The 21352-nt window shown below is 53.1% G+C and overlaps 7 protein-coding genes across 7 annotated transcripts; 4 read left to right on the forward strand and 3 right to left on the reverse strand.

The window, feature by feature from the left end:
- Window positions 1–740: 740 nt before the first annotated feature.
- JN550_003410 (uncharacterized protein) lies at window positions 741–2423 on the reverse strand (the record flags this gene model as incomplete). The annotated part of the gene is made up of 2 exons (XM_049314811.1): window positions 741–1748; window positions 1806–2423. The coding sequence occupies 2 exons, from the start codon at window positions 2421–2423 to the stop codon at window positions 741–743; spliced, it is 1626 nt and encodes a 541-aa protein (XP_049174601.1).
- Window positions 2424–3329: 906 nt separating this feature from the next.
- Window positions 3330–6680, reverse strand: JN550_003411 (uncharacterized protein; the record flags this gene model as incomplete). The annotated part of the gene is made up of 3 exons (XM_049314812.1): window positions 3330–4156; window positions 4223–6156; window positions 6208–6680. 3 exons carry the CDS (start codon window positions 6678–6680, stop codon window positions 3330–3332), a joined length of 3234 nt encoding a protein of 1077 aa, XP_049174602.1.
- Window positions 6681–8740: 2060 nt separating this feature from the next.
- On the reverse strand, window positions 8741–9532 carry JN550_003412 (uncharacterized protein; the record flags this gene model as incomplete). The annotated part of the gene is made up of 4 exons (XM_049314813.1): window positions 8741–9040; window positions 9116–9193; window positions 9270–9346; window positions 9424–9532. 4 exons carry the CDS (start codon window positions 9530–9532, stop codon window positions 8741–8743), a joined length of 564 nt encoding a protein of 187 aa, XP_049174603.1.
- Window positions 9533–13536: 4004 nt separating this feature from the next.
- On the forward strand, window positions 13537–14693 carry JN550_003413 (uncharacterized protein; the record flags this gene model as incomplete). Its single annotated transcript, XM_049314814.1, has 2 exons — window positions 13537–14237; window positions 14345–14693. The coding sequence occupies 2 exons, from the start codon at window positions 13537–13539 to the stop codon at window positions 14691–14693; spliced, it is 1050 nt and encodes a 349-aa protein (XP_049174604.1).
- A 966-nt stretch (window positions 14694–15659) lies between these two features.
- Window positions 15660–16709, forward strand: JN550_003414 (uncharacterized protein; the record flags this gene model as incomplete). The annotated part of the gene is made up of 1 exon (XM_049314816.1): window positions 15660–16709. The coding sequence occupies one exon, from the start codon at window positions 15660–15662 to the stop codon at window positions 16707–16709; it is 1050 nt and encodes a 349-aa protein (XP_049174605.1).
- Window positions 16710–17557: 848 nt separating this feature from the next.
- On the forward strand, window positions 17558–19681 carry JN550_003415 (uncharacterized protein; the record flags this gene model as incomplete). The annotated part of the gene is made up of 1 exon (XM_049314817.1): window positions 17558–19681. The coding sequence occupies one exon, from the start codon at window positions 17558–17560 to the stop codon at window positions 19679–19681; it is 2124 nt and encodes a 707-aa protein (XP_049174606.1).
- A 548-nt stretch (window positions 19682–20229) lies between these two features.
- On the forward strand, window positions 20230–21057 carry JN550_003416 (uncharacterized protein; the record flags this gene model as incomplete). Its single annotated transcript, XM_049314818.1, has 1 exon — window positions 20230–21057. One exon carries the CDS (start codon window positions 20230–20232, stop codon window positions 21055–21057), a length of 828 nt encoding a protein of 275 aa, XP_049174607.1.
- Between the last annotated feature and the right edge of the window lie 295 nt (window positions 21058–21352).

Below are 21352 nucleotides of genomic sequence, written 5' to 3' on the forward strand. Positions count from 1 at the left end.
TCGCCGGCAATGGGCATACAAGTTGGCAGGTGGACGGCGTGACAAAGCCCCGTCACATCTGCATCTTCGGTCGGCGACGAGTGGACTCGCTTGGTTGGGAACAACAACTGAAAGTTAACAAGAATGCTATGGGTCAGCGGTAGCATTGGTGATACGTAATGGTATATACTCGGGAAAATGGAATACCCAAACCTGGTGGCTGTTGGGGGAAGAAGCATACCGGAAACTAGAGTTCCTGGACACTTCATGCCTGGTAAGGTATAAAATTTCACTACTGAGAGGCAAAAGGGGGATATCGGTTGCCCGTAATTGGTTTCACTGCAATCAAAGTAGTAGAGACGCTACCAAAGAACTACACGACAGGTAACAGTGCTATACCGTTATCAGATACTACCTAGCGGGGAGAAGAATCTTGCGTGAATCCCCGACAGGGGAGACTGTAGACTGATGCGACACGACAGTTATCTTATCTTGAATTGGTGGGACGGTCTATTTGGCCTTAGACCCAGGACGCTCTTGCATTGAGCGCTATCTAATGGTATATCTGTCAGAGCGGTTGAGCCAGCCGTTCAGCTTCAGCATTAGACAGTTGGATGCTTGTTCCGCACTATAAGAGGCACATGCGCTTCGATCTCATTGAACAAGGCAAGCTGTTGTTACTCGCCCAATATATTGGCGTCATCTATGCCTGTTTTGCCGTTCAAATGGAGCGGTGGATCAACAGGGTCGAGGTATCCTTTCTACAAGCTGAGCACATCAACACTACGTGCAATGATCTCGAGAGACGGCCAGACAGCTTTGATCTTGTCCCGAATCTCCGACTCATGGATGTTGACCCCAGCCATGATCTGCTTGTACGTGTTGTCGACGACCCTCCCGAACGGCGAATCGAGGCCGAACATCTTGGGGGCATTGTCGTGAACGTCAAACAGGAATCCAAAATAGACTATACGCAAGTCCACGCCGCCCTGCATCAGCTCATCGTATATCTGCTTGTTCATCGGCCCACAGAGGACGTTGACGACGGTCGACATGGCCCACGTGTCGATCAGCCGGTCGGGGTAGAAGGCTTGAGGGTACAGGCCGGGCGTGATCTCGAAGTAGATCTTGCAGCCCAGTCGAAACGCTCTGTAAGGGTCCCCATTCGCGATGTACAAGCTGAAGAGTTGGCGGCATAATTGCGGCACTGGCTGTCTGGTCCATTTCCACAGGCCGGATTTGATGCACATCTTGAGTGTCGCCTTGATTTCTTCTGGAGTTGGGTTTTTGACATCGGTGACTGTGCCTGACACTGAGAATGCTTCGGCCTGCAGGGCAGCCAGCCGTTGTTGAGCCGTTTCATCACTGGCAGGCACAAAGAACCTCGACAGCTGTGCCTCGTGTTTCTGGGCCAGCTTGTCTGCGAGAGTACGATACTCGGACGACAGCTCCTCTGGCGGAATAGTGAAAGTATCCTCCGGAAAGCTACTTCCCTTCTTGCACTTGGGGCATTGGCAACTAAAGTAATAAGTATCCTGGAGCTCGTTTTGCCTCACACTCAAGGGGTTCGTAACGTCGATGTACTTCATGAACATCTCTTCACCCTTCTTTATGGGTCTTGTAGCTCTTAGAAGTGCAACCGGCTGGTTAAAGACCAACACGACATTGGGGTCGCAGGAATGATTTGCGCTGCAAATCATGGGGTCGAATCCGATGCCTAGATGAGTGTCGTCCAGCGGCGAGCTTAATGCGAATTTGTTACACATAATCTGCCATGCACTGTTAGTTCCATAACTTGGAGGGGGACGGCAGATTTAGGGGCGTACATTGAGCACGAAAGCTTTGGAAACGGCCTGGGAGTCCGCTTCCCGCATCTTGGGCTCGCCCGCATATTTCCACGCCGCGAAGCCGAACATGTTGAAGTCTTCGAGAAGCTTCCTGTTTCGGTGGCCGAATTCCTCGACCCCCTTGCCCCCTTCGAATGGTCTGAAAGACAAGATAGTAGCCAGCTTGTCGTACTTGCCGTCATCTGCCTTCATGCGCCCCAACAGCTTGATCGTTGAGCGCACAGCATCGGGGAGGTCAGGCCGATCCTTTGGAGCCAGGGCCTTGCACTCATACTTATGCTCGCGTTTCCAGGCCTTGCTTTGGCATGACTTGGAGCAGTACGAAATCCGGCGACATCCAGTGCATGCTTTGACCTCGATGAACCCATTTGGCAATCCCATGGAGGCAGCCTGGGCCCGTTCGATTTGATCTGTTGCGGCTCGCTGGAAGCACCATGCGCAAGTGTCCTGAAGGCGATGAATATCGAGTTCAGCGAACAGGGGCCGGTCGACAGCGAGGACTAAATCGCCAGGCTGGAAATCTCCGCATGCGAAGAGGCCCCGGCCGGCACCACTGATTGTCGAATCCTTCACCTCGACATTGCAAGTTTTGGACATTATCCACGCTATTCCTGGACACAAGCTGCGGTGCCGTAATGCGTCTGTCCTGCGAAATATCTGATGCGTCGCTGGTTGTGGGGTTGCGGGTGTGCCTTGAGTGGGCTATTTATCCTCGCCGCTAGCGCTTTGTGCATTAGGCAGTCTAAGCTCTGCAGTATGTGACATTTCATAGCATACTGTGCCCTGTCTGCAGCTGATTGCTTTTTGATACATGGGAGGTGTTTATGAAGTTTCGAGCTCAGTTCAAGCCAAGAACAATATCATATTGAAGAAGGGGGGAAGCATACTCACATCTCTGGTCAGCTTCAAAGGCAGCGGCGGTACGATTATCAGACTAATACGGGATTTTGTCCACATCTCCTGGGCCACGAGTCCCCACCCGATTGCGCATGCTGTTGAGGCGCATTCTCTTGAAGAAATATCGCCGAAGTCCTCATATTCAATTGTTTATCTTGAGAAACATTGGGTTTAGTATTATTATTCAAGGATTTCGACAGCACGTAATCTGTAGCAATTGGCTGATTATGCGGCCCATTAAAATCGCTTGTTGTCTGCATAGTGTTTAACGTCAAAGAAACTCTCTTCCTCATCCCTCGTTTCTCACGACCAACGACATTCTTTCCATCCATCTTGCTCTTGGATCAACCGGGTCTAGGTATCATAGGCGCCCGATCGGTCGGAACCTGCTGATCTCATGCAGCTATATGGCTTTAAAGCCAAGGTCAACGCTCGCCTCACTATAATGTGCATATCATGTTGATACTACCAGCAACTAGCAACCAGCAAACTTCAGCTTGACTGAGAATCATTGGCAGGGGTAGCTTTGTTTCTGCTAAGTCTATCTGATAAGCGCATAACCTTGATCCGTACACAATAAGATAAAATAAATTTGAAGTGAAACAGCTAAGGACGGCTTATATATGCAGGCAAAAGACCTTGCCGCCTTGTCAACAAGGCAAGGACAACAATAAGCCAATGGTCATCAAAAACGCGAGAGGAGCCAGAGTTCCGCCCGAACCTCAATAGACCTTGTGGCGGCCGCATGGGACGAAGGCCATCATCCGCATCGTGAAACTGGACTTGGTGCGCGAGGTTCCGCCCGGCGTCGATGGCAGCGAGCCGGTTCAGTAACGCCGCATGCACCGGGTCTGGAATGGGTGAAATCATATTGTCGAGATATATCAATGAGGCTACCGGCCGTGCCGCATCGATGGACTCTTGCACTGTCGTTGTGGATGCTAGAATAGACGCGGCGAAAGATAGCGGGTTATTCCAAGTTGTCCCGTTAGGTTCCGTTACGGGCCTGCCAAGAGGGAAGTGTTCGCTGACAGTTCTGTAAAGGGGTATTTGATCCTCAACTCCACGGGGTAGTTGTTCGACGATGATAAGGCGCAGGAGGTCAATGTGACCTGGGCCGGTTATATGGGCAGTATGATGCGCCATGAGGTGCTGATGGACTTGTGCTAGATTCGATCGCAAGGCGTATCTCACCATATACCGGATGATGCTCCCTGCGTCTCGATGTACTTCTCCGACGTCCTCAGCATCTGGAGGTCTACCAAATTGTGCTTGCCGGCCAGCAGCTTGCTCTATGCTCTCAGCCTCGAACAAAGCTTGTATTAAAAGGTCGTATATTTCCAAAGAATCCACACCACCAAACTGTCCGCCAGGTGCGGGTATGAGGTGGTCGAGGTCAACGTTTAGAAGCCGTATGGGACGCCTGATGAACTCTGTTATCAAGAGTCTCATCATTGACGCTGGTTCCCCGCGGCGGAAAGCGATCCGAATGCACTCACTAGGAGGTGGGTAACCAGCATCGCCCAGCCAACGAACTAGATTTGAGCTATCCGCAGGCTGTACTGGCAGATCTCTGGACATAGATATTGTGTTATATAGAGACTGGATCAACTGCGCTTGGCGGGGCTGGTCGAGACGTTCTATACCCGGTGCCGCCCGTTGGAGTATTTCCATTACCAACGGGTGCATGCCAGTGAATGCAAGTAGCCGAAGCTGAGGTGTGAACAGGTTGTGATTCACGTCTGTAGTGAGCTCGCCGCGGCGGAGGAGTCTACGCAATTCCGGCTGGAAGCGTCGAACGATATCTCTTCCACCAAGATGCCCGCCCGGGTTTATGGGAGCACTTGTCATCATGTCTAAACAGAGCCAGAACCCTGGTGAGGTAGGCGAGAAGAACCTAGGTACGAGTAGCGGCAGACACACGGCAGCTAAGTCCTGGGCAACCCGCATATCGCACTCGGATACGTCAATCTCGAGGGCCGCCCCTATTGGGTCGACATGAATATTTTCGACACGGCAACTGGTGTGTGCCACGCCTCTGTTGAGACATACTCGTGGCTGAAATGCTGTCCTAGTTATAGTCCCGTTAAATGTTCGGCCGGCTCCAATGGCACCACCCAGAAAGCCCTGCATCATAAATTCAGTGAATCTAATATGCGGGTTCGCCCCCATCAGTAAGAGCCACTGTATCGACGAACTTCTTTGTCTTCGAAGCGCGTATAGGAGCGGCGGCGGGAGCTGCGTCCCCCATGACAGGTCTAACAGATTTGTAAGTGGAACAGGGGTTCCCTGTGCAACATTCCGATACTGTAGCAGGTAGGCTCGCAACATCGTTGGAATGGTTATAGATATCCCTTCGCTGAAGTCAAATGCTGTCGCGTCCAATCCCGTTCTGATCGCATCATACAACCACGGATACTGGCGCTGTGAATCGATGAATGAACGGAACGCTGTCGACGGTGCCGCTTGTAACTGATTAATAGCTGGGCCAACCCATCGCCGGGCCTCAACCTCTAGTGCGTCGGCGGCGGTCAATGGGGACCGCCTCCAAAGGCTTATTATATCTTGTGTATTGAGGTGTCCGTAGATACTAGACCTTACGTCGTATGGTAGGCCCAGTAAGGGCTCCATGTCTGGGCTACTTTCGGGAATTTTTACTTTATCTAGGCGGCCACTATTGATGCGCTCTTGCCAGATAGCACTGCGCGCAGCTTGCAGTTCATTCGCCGGCACATTGCGGGTTCGTCGGTAGAGGAGCATCCGAGTCTTCTCGCTGAGGCTGCCTTCAATGTCTGCAAGGCTAAGGGTGACGATTCTATTAGGCATCATATCATCCAATCTAACCCACTGGTCTTCTCGGTGGCGTAAGTACGCAACCAGGTGCCCAGCGATTTTGTTGTCTGGGTCTCCGGAGCTGAGGGTAATTATAGATTCGAGACTGTATATAGTATCAGTGTTTCCGACGCTAGGTGCTGGAGTTGGCGGTACAGGCAAGTCGGCTATGGGTGGTTGACTCCCCGGGTTCACATCGCGAACCTCAGAGAGATCTAGGAACTGAGGTATGACGAAGTGCACGTCTGGGTCGGGATCCATTACCGGAATTGCGTCCGATGAGCGGCCGATCGAGGGCGCGATACAGAGAACCTCGGGGAGGTAAAGCAGTTTGTGGAACGTCGGCGCCGGTAAACTTTTTCTTCCGCAATCTTCACAGTCGTCGGTGGCGATCCCATTAAGGAGGCGGAGGTTGAATGCGTCCTTCAGTGGCACAGTCTTTGGGTCACCCTTTGCTCTTGACACATGAAGCTCTAAGACAAAGCCTTGGACGGATTCTTGGCCAGCCATTCGACGCCTCTTCCTTCTGCATTCACACATCATAGCCCTCCTAGGTGCTAAGTGGAAGCGGAACAAGCGCCTGAACATGACCTCCATTTGACTACACCAAGGCGTCAGACATGAAATGGGACTTGACATAGCTTTAACTCACTTTCCTTGATCGTCGACCTGGTTTCTGTCAAAGCCGCTGCCACACAGCCTGCCTAGCAGGTAAGCCACAAATTGCGTAGGGTCTTGGTGGATAATATCTTCGCCGGCTACTTGGTGCACCCACCGTGGCGAATTGCCACATATCGAGTGGGCGAGGCCATCGTCATCGCCGAGGTCGTCCGTATTACAAAGGTGGTCCCAGAGGCCTTGCACGGCTGGCTTCCGGGCTTCGTCGTTGGCGCTACTCCAAAAGGTATTGCAAAGTGTGTTTAGAAGCACAAACTTCTGATTTGGTCCTGCGACTTCCGGAGATTTGGCTTCGAATTGCCTTAAGAAGTGAACGAACGGGGGCAGATTGAAAAGAGCGGCCAAAGCAGCGTTCCGATAACAGGTATTCACCCCTACGCTGGGCAATGGCTTGAAGACTCGGTGTTCGTTCAGTTCTGTCGTTACTAGACCCTGATTCGGAACCATGCTGCGTGTGTCCAGTGAAGCACCGGCACGTGGTGACGACGGAGCCGTTGGTAGAATATAACGCCCGTCTGGGTCGATAGGGTACGAGGGTATCTGGAGCCTAAGAGACGCAGGGTGACCACCTCTGCGTCCAGCTCCCCCTCCGTTTCCAGGTCCTCCACCACCTCCAGGAGATTCTCCACCTCCAGGAGATCCTCCACCTCCAGTTCCTCCTCCAGCACCTTCCGTTGCCCCCGGAGGGCCACTGCCATCCGGAGCACCGGGAGGAGGTGGTGCGGCATCTGGTGGTGGAGGTCTACCCGGCCGGGGAAATCTCCCGTCAGGGTACAAGTTGAACCATAGCTCTGGCTTGTTTCCCTTGGTTGAAAGATTTCGTGCCTCGCACTGGCTCACAAGGACCCTTTTCGTGGTTCCTTGTAATTTTACATGGTCTTCAGCGGTTGGAACGTCGTCGTAAGTTTTGTTTGCATTAGGTCTATCCATTTGAACGTAGAGCGCGAGCTTGAGATAGGTGAAGTACGCAGTAATGCGTAGTACTTGCGGTTGATTGCTTTCGCCTCAGCAGCTGCGAAGTCTAGAATGCCTACCCTTTTCCTGTCAAAGACATCGCCCTTGCTGCATTACTTCTCTTTCAACTGCTAAGCAAATGCATAACCAACAAGCCGAATCAAGCACCGCTTGCTGCAAGCATTGGGCTTTGTAACTCTAAAACAAAGCCCGCTTGGTTACTCTTAAGTAAGATTAGTACTAAGGCTATACTCACTAATAGCGTCCCCTTTGACCACATGTTATCACATTCTTCAATGACTACGTGATCGAATAAGAGACAGCAAAGGTGGTCATCGCACCCACTTGCTTGAACTTCTGTCTAGAAAGTCAAATATAGCGCTGTTTTGTATATTACATTGGAGCTCCTTTTTCTCATTTTCTCCGTAACTCAAACGCTAGCCGCGTATGCACATGCATAGCGCTACACCTCCACGCATAAGACAAAGAAACTTGACGCTTATAGTCATCACATACCGCCCATATATATGCCGCCGGGCAATAAGCAGTACGAGACACAAATCCAGGGAAAAGCACGTCTCTAGGGGGAAAATATTCCCAAACGACTGGCGAGCACTTGTCATTACATTTTCTGCGCCCGTTCTCATAGAAAGGGGCCTTCTAGTTGTGGGCAACGAGATGCTAAGTTGAAGCGCGTCGGCCACTAGCCGTGATAACCGAGCCTGTGCCGGCGACGGTCATGGGTGGCAGGAGTTAGAGAGGACAACCCTAAACACTTTGTTGTATAATTGTTGGCTTGATGGAACCGGCCAGCAGTCCTGAAATCTGAAGAACGTAGATTGGGAAAGAGACGGCTGAGGGTGCGGTCTGAATCCAGTTCAATAACTTGCAACATGTGGTCTTAGGATTCGAGGTCCCTTGGTTTCAACGCTGTACTGCTCAAGCACCTCTATCGCCAAGCACTTTGGCTGTTGCTTGAGCATAAATCGTAAATCGAGATACATATACTCCAGGGAGTTTGCGTATCTCTTCATGGAGAGCAATGGCCGAATTGGACTCAGTGGAAGAGCGTCGATGTTGAATTCTTCAGCATTTTGACGGAATGGATGGATTGTCACACATCATATCATATCGTCGTAGTTGGTCGAGTACGAAAGATGACCAAGACTCAACGTCCCTATCATGGATGTTCACGAAAGAGAAACATTGTAGGACGTTAAACCATTCTATTATTCTGGCGCAATTGACCTAAACAAGACGCCAAAGGCGTCCTTTTCGTTTGAAAACAATGCCAAACACCGTGCTTAATCCTCCATATGCCAAATCGTCAAACCTGATATCATCTCCTCGTGCATTAGGATCCGCCATGTACAACACGACGGTGTTTGCTCTTCTCAAATCTGGGAAAACCGCATCTGGCAAGTCGATACAAGAACAAGAGGTGATCACCTGATCACGAGAGCAACTCAGTTGCGAGGCTGAGCATGGATAACTCGGCCGTACGCCCGAGCCTCCTGGGCTTCCGATGTGCAACACCGAACCTAGATACCTCCCTACAACATGTAGGCGAGGAGACCAACGGCCACAGCTGCGGCGCCATTGCCAATGTGCTGGATGTTGGTGGGCATGGCACCGGCCTTGGAAGTCGAGGAGGTGGCCGCCTTGCTAGAGGAAGCGGCAGTAGCAGTTCCGCTGGAGCTAGCAGCAGTGGTGGTGGAGGGAGTAGATGCGGAAGAGTCGGTGGCATTCTTTGTACCGCACTTGTCGGAGATGCTGGTGGTGCAGTTACGCTGGCCCGCGGCATTGCCAACGGTCTGGGTAATGCACTCGGTGAAGGCTTCTTGGCAGATGTGCTATTCGAGATGGGAAAAATCAGCTGGTGGCTCCCTTGGGCTGCCATGCTTAGGCTACTTTGGGGCAAGACTCACGAAGGGCAACGACTCCTTGTACTCGTTCATGTCGGGGGTGGTACCGTCATTGCAAGAGCACTCGTAGTCCAGAGTGGCCTGCAAGTGTAGGTTAGCATCCATGCAGATATATCACCAGCCTGGGCTCCACCATTCCCACTTATCTACGACTTACAGGATCGCAGCTGATCTCGGAGGGCGAATTGTTGCAGACGGCAGTACAGACGTTGGTCTCGGACGTGCACCAGGCAGCTGGGAGATAAATGTGTCAGCTTCTGAGGATATCATGGCGAGACAAGCATGGTGGGGACTGGGAGCCAGGCGCATACCTCTGGTGCTGAGCGGGACGGCGCTGGGGTTGATGCTGAAGGTGGAGTTGCCGGCGGAGACGAGGGCCAATGCCGAGAGGGCAACGACGGCGACCTGGTGGGAGAACATGCTGCCGGTGGTGATGGCGGATGATGATGATGCTGGGACTGCTGGTGGCGGGTCAAGAATAAAAGCACGACACAATGGGCTCTGCTGGAGGTGCAGGTTGTCGCGAAAGGATGCTTGGAGCGTGCCAGAAAAGCTTGGACTCTGCGATCGTGACGATGCTGAGAGTGGAGAGAAGTTGTTGCGATTGTGGTCGCTGGAATGCAGACAATCAACGACAGACACGCCTGGGCTGGGGGACCGGGAGCGATTGACTCTTGACTTGACAGAGAAGCAGAGGAAGACGGAAGGAAGGATGGATGGATGGATGGATGAGAGGAAGAAATGGGGGACGTGAAGCACGGAAGGCACGAGGTTAATCAAACAGAAAATCTAGAGGCGGCAGCCCGGCAGCATGGGGAAAGAAAGGCGCACCGCACCACCCACGATCTGCCAGCGACCACCAGTCAGTCAGTCAACCAGTACCACACCCAGCCCGGCAGGCGCACCGACGACGATAGCTCTCACGATACGCGACCGGGGTCCGAGGCACCCTGCATGCCCATGCCCATGCCGCCATGCCGCCATGCCGCCATGCCCCCCCAGAGCCCGACTGGACCCAGAGAGTTGCTGCATCTTGCTGCTGGTTCCCGCCCACCGAAACCCTGCTCGCCCGCGCTAGCTCGACGCTCGAATCCATGTCCAGCAGCGGTCTGGCTATCTGCCTGTGCACTCGTAGACTTTGCGCGGCAGTCGCAGTGGCTGGAGAGCTCCAAATCAGAAACACCAAGACGTCGCCGGGGGGGAGGTGGGAGGTGGGAGGGAAGGTCGGGGTGGTCGGGCGAGCAGCTCACCCAATGGGCGCACGTCCGTCACGGCGGCTGCAAAGCTCTCTACGTGAGCTAGCTCAAGCTCCAGTCTCAAACACCCTGTAGCTCAATAGTACCACGGTAGATAAGGCACATTCTGCGGTCTCCAGTACTATGGAGAGCCACCGGCGCATCACCAGACACCACGCGGCGTGCGTGGTTGGAGGTGACGCCGCAGCGCCGATGGCTCCAAGGGAGCTTGGCCCCCCGGCGGGCCAGTCCAGTGCAGTAACTAGCTGCTTCGTTTACGAAGTGAGTGCGTGCTGGCGCGAACCGCTTGCCATCCATGTATGTCTACGACATCACTCACCCAGGCTAAGTAAGCGGGGGGCTAGTTTAGCCTGCAAGCTTGCGCTGAGAAACTTAGCTAGCTCCCCTGCTCCCAGCTGCAGAATGCCAGAGCTGCACTTTCGGCTCCCGGTTCAGCGCCGAAACTCGTAACTACACAGTAATGAGATGGCTGGAGCTGCAGACTGGCGAGCCGTTGTATCCGTTGAAAGGCTGGAGAGTCGAGGTTGGACGCGCGGTGTCAACACGTCTTGCCTCTGCAAGGTCCCATGAGGAACGAATCCGGCGGGTGTGATGAGCCAACTCTCTCTTAGGCCTGCTGCCCGTGATGGGAGCTTGGGGAGCCACTGTCCAACTCTGGAACACATGCAAAATATCTCGCGTATCATCAACCTGGGCAACCGTGCGATAACTCTGCGACTTATGAAGCGGGCGCCATGGCAATTTCGGTGCAACGGTCCTATTTTGCTCGCTTTCCCATCCCTCACCAGCCACAAATACCTTATCTAAGTTAGTCACTGACTAATCTGTAACTTATCTTGCACGGTTCAATTTCGCAGATCCGGCTTTAATGACCGGAAAGCTTGGCGTTTGGCAGCCAATGCGACGTGACTGTCTCTTGTTCGACCCTGGTGCGACCGTTCATACACATATGAAACAGCCTGCGTCCTTTATCCCTCACAAACAAAGTCGCCTTCCTCTTCCCGGCGTCCTGTGGACATTTCCCACACCTCTTGTGTCCTCTGTACTATGTATTCCGTACTGCTGGTGATCGTCCTGGCCTGGCCCACGTTTCCATCGTGCCACCCACGCAAGTCACGGCATGGCCGGTGAGAATGCGGTAGACTCACCGCAAGCAAGCACGAGAAACCCCACCCATCTGCCGTCTCTGTGCGAGCCCAACATGCCCTGGCCAGCTAGAGGCTCCGTAGACTCGGCCCAAGAGAAAACCCAAGGGAACCCAAGAGGAAAAAAAAAACTGTTGTCATGTCCCAAACCCCCATCGGGTGACGACGGCTCCGCCGAACTGCCAATGATCTACGTTTAGTGCGTTGCGCCAATCAGCATTATCAATTGAGAACTTGCCCGCTTTCGGTGAAACCCACAGAGGTCGGCCGCACCCGCTGTGGCTCGCCTTTCAGACCTTTCGTGTGGGATGCCGAAGAAAGCTTGCGCCGGGAAGCCCACAAGAAACATGTGGAACACAGAGCACTGGCACAGAAGATCACATGATCTGACGGTGAACCTTGCCTCGTACACTGCACTTACATACTGTTCCCGACTCTGGCATCATGGTTGAGCCTCATGTCGCCTACAGAATCGTATCTATTTGACTATTTATTTGATGAGATACACGTTGGTTTGGAAATTACCGATAAAGCTTGCAATGCACGTGTTGCTGTACCACTAGAGAGATACCAGGAATCTTGGTCGTATCACCTTGACGTGGATAACTTACACTTTAGCTTTGCCTCGTGGAGTAGGAGAGACAAGCAACGTACAAACGAAGTCCTTTCGTGGAAAAACCACTTGGAGTGAACACCACACAGCAAATACCAGCTTCAAGGTGGGATGCTTGGTACGTTGCCAGGTACCTCGTATTTCCCCTCACTCTATTCCCTCCGCCGGGCGCCCAGCATACGACTACGGAACCACACAAGGCAGTACCCTATTCGGCATATGATGGGGTTGGTGACACCGAATGGCCACTACCTCTGGATAATGCTCGAAGACGTCGATTGTCACGAAATGCGAATACTCATGCTTCCGCCTGTTGAAGAGGGCTGATAGTGGCACCCGCCAGAGCTCAGCCGAGCACTTGATTGGCGATCTCCCAAGTAATATTGCTCGGGATCTACAGTGAACTTAAGTGGACGGCAAAGCGTAGTCATCAGAGTGCTCAGATAAAATGTATAGAACACACTCTGGGGGAGCCCAAGTAGACCATTGTCAACATGAATATGCAGCAACGCAATCAGGACGCCGAAAATGCCGGGCGTTCAGTTATCTTTAACTATAATTATAAGAGAAGCCATCGCAGGGTGTGATGCTAGGTTGGGATGATCAACTCTTATAGCAGGACGCCAACGTCCGAGCTGAAAACGGCATTCACTACGGTCAACTGTCCAGCGCATCTCAATCTTCTGCAAACACCTCCAGATGAGATTCTGCGGGGCTTTCGGATCTTGCGCGCTGGCAACGAATCACAGGCTTCAGCTGCGCCCCAGATTTACACCCCCGTCAATGGAACAGCCTTCTCAGTTAGCGTCTTCCGATGCTGCCATCTGACGACAGGAATGAGGACAGGCTTTTCTCAGCATTGGTGACGTGCCCACAGCACTTCATTGGCGTACCTGCATGCTACTTTGGTATGCTTGTCAGGCGGGCTCAGCCTGGTCAGCTAGGAGTCTGTGAGTATGTTGCTCAGCATTGAGCGGCGCTTCCATCACCCCGGTAAACCAACGGGGCGTCATCTGCCGTCCGAACATATGTGGGTTCTCCTTTTCTTGTGGATATTCCGATGGTGCACTCGCGCGCTTCAGAATGATTGGCCTCTCCACACATCAGCGCAGAGAAACAGGCCCTGGCAGGCTATCCGATCTTGACCAAGACCCGCATGGTAATGAAAGGCTCTTTGTCTCCTCCTTTTGCAGTGTTCTTGTTGGAGGAAAATCGCACAACCATGGACCGAATTCGGTATTAGAACGTAACCCTGGATTTCGCGATCTGGAACTCGGTAGATGTGTAGGTGCAAGGTGGTCTACGAAACCTACAATGATTGCTACTTAAGAAACCTTGCTCTGTCACGATGGCTTTCTGTCCCTTAGGCTGCACCCTGGTCGCTATTTCGGACGTCGCGCTTCCCACACGATGCTGTTCAAAAGCGTTTTCCTGCTTCTCTGCACGAGACTAGCAGATGCAGCTCTAACTTATAGGGGTGTAGACTGGTCGTCAGTTGCGGTGGAGGAGAAGGCCGGCATTACTTACAAGACGACGAGCGGCACAGCTCAGTCGCTCGAGAGGATTCTTGTTGACAATGGGGTCAACATCGTACGGCAAAGAATCTGGGTCAATCCATCCGATGGCAACTACAACCTCAACTACAATATAGCTCTTGCCAAGCGCGCAAAGGCCGCCGGACTCTCGGTCTTCCTCGACCTTCACTACTCCGATACCTGGGCAGACCCAGCCCATCAGAAAATCCCGTCAGGATGGCCAAGCGATATTGAGAACCTTTCGTGGAAGGTCTACAATTATACGCTGGATACCATGAACGCGATGCAGAGTAACGGCATTGCGCCGGCTATTGTCTCCATTGGCAACGAGATCACTGCTGGCATGCTCTTTTCCACCGGCAGCACCTCGAACATGTACAATCTAGCCAGGATTCTCAACTCTGCTGCGTATGGAGTCAAGGACAGCAAGCTGTCGACCAAACCCAAGATTATGATTCATCTCGACAATGGCTGGGATTGGGAGACTCAGAAGTGGTGGTACACCAGCGTCCTTGCAGCAGGTCCTCTCAAGAGTTCCGATTTTGATATGATGGGTGTATCCTATTATCCCTTCTAGTACGTAGCCCCCAAGCTGCATTACACTGGAACCAGCTCTTGGCTCCCCCGTCTGCTGCGAGACATGTCTAGCATTATTGTCCGAGCAACGCTAACATTCTCTCTAGTAATTCGGCTGCGACGCTTGCAAGCCTGAAGACCAGCTTGACGAACATGGCAAGCACATGGGGTAAGGAAATTGCCGTCGTGGAAACGAACTGGCCTACCTCTTGTCCTTCGCCAAAATACGCGTTCCCCAGCGACCTGAAGAGCATTCCCTTCTCTGCAGCGGGGCAGACAACCTTCGTTCAGAAGGTAGCAGCAGTTGTCGCCGGAGTGAGCAGAGGCGTCGGTTTGTTCTACTGGGAACCGGCTTGGGTGGATAACTCGTCATTGGGATCCTCTTGCGCCTACAACACGATGTTTCAGTATCCAGGAACAGCCTTGTCGAGCATTGGGGTTTTCAAGACGATATGATAGTACAGGTTCAGCTAACCAGTATGGCAATAATACCAGCTTGAAATCGTTGATATCGAAAGCAGCCATTGTCTCTCGTTTATGACGCTCCTATTGTGCATTCGTTGACCTTTCTTCACTCCGAGTTCCTTTGAAGGGACCATCCAATTGCTGAAACCTGTCTCACAACCGACATAAAGAAAGTGGCGCTCTTCACCGCGGCATTTCGCTGGAATGCCGGCCGCGAGGCTTTTTGCCGCTTGCAAGACAATGAATCCGTCACCTGGACATGAGGGCGGGCGCCATGGGGATTGAACCTAGGGTCTCCTTGGTGCAAGTAATCCTAGAGATGAATTCTCCCGTAGTTTCGACTGATGAGCAAGAGCAAGCGGCAGCGGAGACAAGACGGAAAGGAAAACAACATCGCCAGTTGCACTACTTCGCCAGAGACGATGCCGCGCGTCAGAGACCTTACCGCTGAGACGGGTGTGCTCAACCTGTCAGCGGCGCAAGTCACAGCTGCCCCCAAAATAACGACACCGGCTGTACTACCAGTGAAGCGACCAGCCAACCAGACAGCAGATTTTGTTCTGGGTCCAAATACGTGTGGCTTCACGACAGGGGTGACAAGTAAAAAAACTTGCTTACAAGCACTCTGAGGATGTTGGCTGACTTTTTTCTGGACTAGTTACATGCACCAATCCATCCGACTACTGTGTCAATATAGGAGACTACCGTGGGTGCTGTTCAGGTGGCCCGGACCAGTGTAGCGCTACTATACATACATCATGTCAGGAAGCCGCCACAGGCGCGTGCGGCGGGCAAAACACCCTCTGTTGGTAAGTCAACCCGGGAGTGTTTGACAGGAATCGAAAGACAAGGTTTACATGGCTACGTAGCGCGGGCGCCTTTCCAAGTTGCATGACCCATTACTTTTCGACAGACGCAAGCCCAGGAAGTACGTTCACAAACGTCGCCTGTGGGACAATGGGACTGTTCGGCCAGCTATACCCTTACCCACCAGAATTAGCGCCGACAACTTCGGCGATGCCACATACACACGATGCGAACGCCACTTCTACTCTTTCAAATAACACTGATGGCAAGGCCAGGAGACCCGTGCCAGTGGGTGCCATAGTGGGTGCTATCATTGGCGTTGTTCTACTGGTTATACTAGTTATTATAGCCACTGTTCTCATTGCCCGACGAAAGAGACGTCAGGCAAGGGTCAATAACATGAAGACTACCACGGGCGCAGGAGGTGGAGATGATGGCATCTTACCATCTATGCCTGAAGCCGAGCAACGTCGTCGTCTCCAGCTGTCAACGATCCCCGAACAGGCAAGTCCGATTTCCCCAGCTGTGCCATCGGCAGGGATGTCCCGGTTTAAGTCGACGCGCCGCAGCTACGGACCAGAGTGGCCCATGGGATCCACAGACCCGCTTGAGTCACATCCGGTGCCCACGGACCCGGAGAAGCGGGCCAGCCCGGAACCTATCCGCACGGGGCCGACGGTGCCCACTCTTCAGCTACCAGCGGTGCCAGCGACGCGGGTTACACCCGCGCCACCGCCAACGTCGCCGAGCACTATCCTGGCATCGGAAGAGATCTCGCCCAGTACGCCGCACGCAGCTCCGGTAATGTTGCAGAGCCCTCGGCTGAGCTACCATCCCGTCTCGCCTATCGACGCGGCGTTCAGCGACGAGGTGGAGAAGCGGGTTAGCCGGCTCGACGGAGCAGCGCCGGCGGCGCCAGAGGCGCACTCACAGCCTCCGTCACGCGCCAGGAGCCTCCTGCCAGAAGCGGAGGAGGTCTCGCCAATCGACGAGGATGAGCACGCGGTGGATAACAGGCTCAGCCTTATATCAGTGCCCAGTATGCACGATCGAAGTCCCGCTCTAGATGAGATCGTCAGCCCTGTGTCGCTTGAGGAGGACGACAGTGACTTGGCGCCTCAGGCTCCGGAAGAGAGTGGGACCGTCAGCCCTGTGACGGTAAGTCCCATCGAGAGTCGCAGAAGTAGTACGAAAGACTAGGGAAAGTGGGAAAGTCTGGCCACATGGAACTAGACACGCTAGCTTTTTCGGGCGTCTGGAGTATCATTCGAGTTCGTTTCTATATATTCACTCTGGCTTTTATTGGATGCATTTTACTACTCATACATACGCGCGGGCTACAATGTGGGCTTTTCATTGGAATCTATACGCATTTTCGTGTCACACTCCCAGAACTGCCGTTGGCCGCGTATCACATGCATCGGGCGTGGCTGTTGTTAGCCTGGAGCGTAATTCGTAGCCGCAGGTTTGCTTTTCAGAGACGCGCTGGCACTCAAGAATCACTAACCTCATGAAGACGAGATTCTGTCACACAAGAACAACTCAGACGCTTATAGGTTCGCCCTGTCAATAGCGCACAATTTAGGCGATCAGCCCTCTGTGTGGAGGCTGCCCCATGCAGCGGGAAGAGCGGGAGACCGGGCTTTTGGGTCAGCTTGCTCGTCAGAAACGGAATCGCCCGTGTTCTGAGGCACGGCAGTGTATTAGCGAGCCTATCAACGCCTGTCGACTCGGCTAGTTTTCAGCCGCATCCAATGTCCTACATACCACCTAGTGCTCCTCGGGGCCCAAAGATGAACGAGGCTCTGGAAGCTGCCTTGAAACGTTTCTTTTTCTGTCCTCTTCCTCAGCTCCTACATCAAAATGCCTCGTTGATCAGGCGAGTTCAACTCGTCTTCCAACTTACTTCATTTTCAACTTCACGAGGGTAGTCCTCTATAGCCTTTGCCACTCGGACTGGTCCAGCTTGGTTTGTATATCCATTTTACTTATCCACCAATTATATAAGACAATCCCGGTCGGTGCTACACGTACCCCGGTCAGCAGTCATGGGAGGCGCGGATGACAACTCTGAGCTGTACGTGGCTATCGTAGCACTTATTATAGCTGTCATAGCCTTTGCGACAACAGTCATCCAACTCGCGCAGAGTATCATTGCCACAGCGCGAGGCCTTCCTAACTGCGATGAGCGTGTGATGGGGAAATGGGCCGACCTGAGCTCCCGAAAATTCAAGTGGTGGCAGTTAAGACTTGAAATCGACTTCCAGGCCCCTGTGATCTTCCTCGCGCCCGCTAATAATGTCCGAGGACCTGTCAAGGATGAGCACAACAATGATGCGCCAATATTCTACGCAAATGGAACCGAGGAAAGCTTCGACGCATTCGGAGTTAGTGAATATCAACAAGACGATGCTTTTAACCAGCGAATGGGACGCCAGCGGGTCCACACTGTGAACAACGAACTTGCGACTTGGGTGACACTTCTAAGTGCCATTCAGACGATGGAGAAAAGTTCAAGGTCGTGGGAATTCAAGCGATGGCAAGATAGTTTACAACCTCAACCCACCTTGAAGGAGCAATCAGTTACGCTCGCAGTCGGTCTACAGAAGAAAAAGCGCAGTTTCGATGCGAATCCAACAGTCAAAAAGCCGTACGCCACAACAACCCTCTGTCACCTCGTCGAGTTGACTGCCATACTTGGGCTATACTGGAAGGAGTTCAACAGAGACCAGGACAAGTATCGTGCCGAGGGCAACGGCTACAGCCTACTCGGGACACGGGTGGACGACTTTGGCCTTGTGTTTGTCTTCGAGAAGACTGGATGGGCAACCTTCGAGCAAAACCGAATCATCCCAACCCGCGAGGTCAAAGAGTTGTGTTTCGGCAGCCTCCCTACGTTCTACCGCGAAGTAGACCCTGCATCTGACGAAATGTGGAGCTCCCGTTTAATGGAACAGAGAACAATGTCAACTTTGCGGCTTGGAAGTCGACAAGAAATCGTGGATACTCTAAGTCTCATCGGATGCAATACAAACACAACACTCTATTATCAGAAGGATGGATCAAAGAATACCCACCTGTTTCCGGTCACGTTTGAGATCATGGGCATGCTTGGTCGCACATTACATGTCATGAATCGCCCGTTCCGCTTCCTGCCGAACCCAACCATATTCGCTTGGAACTCGCAGCGATTCAATATGCGAAGAATGCTCAGCGAATTTGAGAAGAGCCTGCGCGCTAACTTGGACGCGTCTTCACGGACTCGGCATGCCATCTCAGAAGATTTGGAAAGAGTCATGGCCATGGCTGCCATGTTACAGCGCAAACTCCCAGAGCAGAACGCCCAGTTTGCGCCGCAGGATCTTAATGAGATCCACGGTGTGATAGACAGTATTACTGGCATGCTGTCTGAGGCAACAAAGGATAAGAAGGTCGTCCTAGATGTCTTGCGTCGTCACATCCAAGAGGTTCTCCTGGCTATCAACACTACAGCCGACCAGACCCAGGCGCTGAACCCGGCCTCACCAATTTCACGTCCTGTGTCCTTCGACGACCTCTTAGAAGTGCCTCCAGAGCGCAGAGAACGTCAATTCATGATGAAATACTTTGGAGAGATCCGACTTAGGGTTATCAGCATTGACTCCGAGCACGATGATCTGCAGGCACAAGTATCCCTTCATATCCACACTAGTAGCCCGCAGCAACAAGAACAGACAGCTCAGGACGATATGAAGGCACAATCTGACCAGAGGCGGGATCAGAAGCAAGCTGCACAGCCTCAACCAGCGACGGACAATAGTCCAAATACCGATACCGCAGCGGCTTCGCCGGACCCGCAGCACCGCGCCCCAGCTCCTTCAGGCTCGCCCCCAATGTCCAACTCATCTCAGTTTCCTTCTGCAGGGCTGTCGCGTCCGGTTCTCCGTGCAGACACTGATACCACTGGATGGGGGATAGGAAGTAGGACCAGTACTAACCAAAGTCACGCCCACCGGAGCGAGACGTGGAACACCACAATGAGCGATCGGTTCGAACCACGTCGAAATGACATATGGTGCGCACTGGTCCTTAGAATGCTTTGTTGGCTCCTCTTGCACGATTTCGACAAGAGGGATGTGCAAGTACCAAAGAGCGAGCTGATGGGCAGTCGGCTGCCTGTGTATATTATGTGATTATGACGAATTTGATGGACTTAATGATAAGGCCAGGCGGAATGATTTCAAGGTGTCGGGAGCATTCCAAAGGGCTGTGTTATTCATTTGGATGAACTTTCTGGGCGAATTCTTCTCATAATGTGACTTTCATAGTCTGTTGTCTGGTGTTTTGCAACGGTCTGTCAACGGACCAAGGATAATGACGGTAGATCTTCTTAAAAAGGAGCCATAACTAGCAGATTCAGCATAATCATAATTGCAAACTTCAAATAACTTGAGGGAGGCTTGAACGTCTTGGTAGAGTAATGTATAGTACGCACTTCTGGAAACACTATGCAACACGTGGGTCTCACGTGACCCGTGAACGTCGCCTCATCTCCAACATCCCGACATACTACGGCGAAGGCATCCTTGAAGTGGCTAACTGTATGTACTCCGGCAGCACACAACTTGAATGCCACTGTAATTGAGACATTGTCTCAATCTCCTCTGGAATCGTCCGTGGGGAACCCCGATCGCAGGCTTGCCGACCATACCAGCGGTCGTGGGACGTCGAAGCATCTGTAATGGGCAAGGCGAGCATCGCCTTCCGCAGCAAACCCATCACCTCGCGATCCCAACAGGCGAAGCCGCCCAAGCGCAGCAGCCCGGGCTGTTTCCGGTTCTTTGACCTGCCCGCCGAGATCCGGGTCCACATCCTCGGCCTGCTGATCCACGACCCGGCCACCAGCCCCCGGGATGTCGTCCGCGTGTTCCTGGCGTGCCAGCGGCTGTTCTCCGAGGCCGCCGCGCTGTTCTACCATGAGGTCGTCCTGGACACGACGCGGTCCGGCGGCAAGCCCGACCACTTCCTGGTCGGCGCGCTGACCCGCGTCAGCCCGCGCCAGCACGTGCGGACCCTGAACGTCCAGTTCTACATCAAGGACCACGCGCACCTCTTCTACGAGCGGTACCGGCCTGCGCTGCGGGACATGGTGGAGCACGGGCGGCTCCGGTGCCTGGATCTCGAGATCCACAGCCGGTTCCCGTCGGCCGACTTCTGGGGCGGCGACCTGGACAAGCACACGCAGGACTTCCGCTTCTTGGTGGGCAGGCGCAAGGACCGCGAGGTGGTCGCGCCGCTCTTCGTGAGCAAGCCGCCCTTCCAGAGCTTCCTCAAGTTCCTCAAGGATGCCAACGTGCCGGAACTGAGGCTGTATGTGGACAGCCTCGACCACCACGCCTTCTGGTGCGCGTTTCACCGGTTGCATGCCTCTGGCCAGGAATGCAATGGCGAGTGGAAAGGCAAGGCAAGGATGTTGAAGGTGAGGTGGAAGGACGTCGTCACGGCATTCCGAGGGGCTCAAGTGATAGGACCTATCTCATATGACGTTCGAGGAGTCGACTATCGCTAGGCTCACTCGCACCACGAACCGGACATCCCGGAAACATTGCAGCTGAGCCGTGAGCCCGAATCATAAGGCAGTGACTCGCCCGCCCAGGTACCTTGTGTAAACTTATGTAAATCACCGCAAAGGCGCCACTCGAAGAACAACATACAGACAACCAAGCCGCCCGGTGAACCATACATTATCACACTACACTACCGGTACCGATCTCTACATATTGACCACTCCATAGCCACTTGATACTGCTTTCAGTAATCTATCCTCATCCATTATTAGAATGGTTCTAACACCACTTTGAGGA

The sequence above is a fragment of the Neoarthrinium moseri genome (genome assembly GCF_022829205.1).
Source record: "Neoarthrinium moseri strain CBS 164.80 chromosome Unknown scaffold8_Wmoseri_CBS_16480, whole genome shotgun sequence".
Lineage (NCBI taxonomy): Eukaryota > Fungi > Ascomycota > Sordariomycetes > Amphisphaeriales > Apiosporaceae > Neoarthrinium > Neoarthrinium moseri.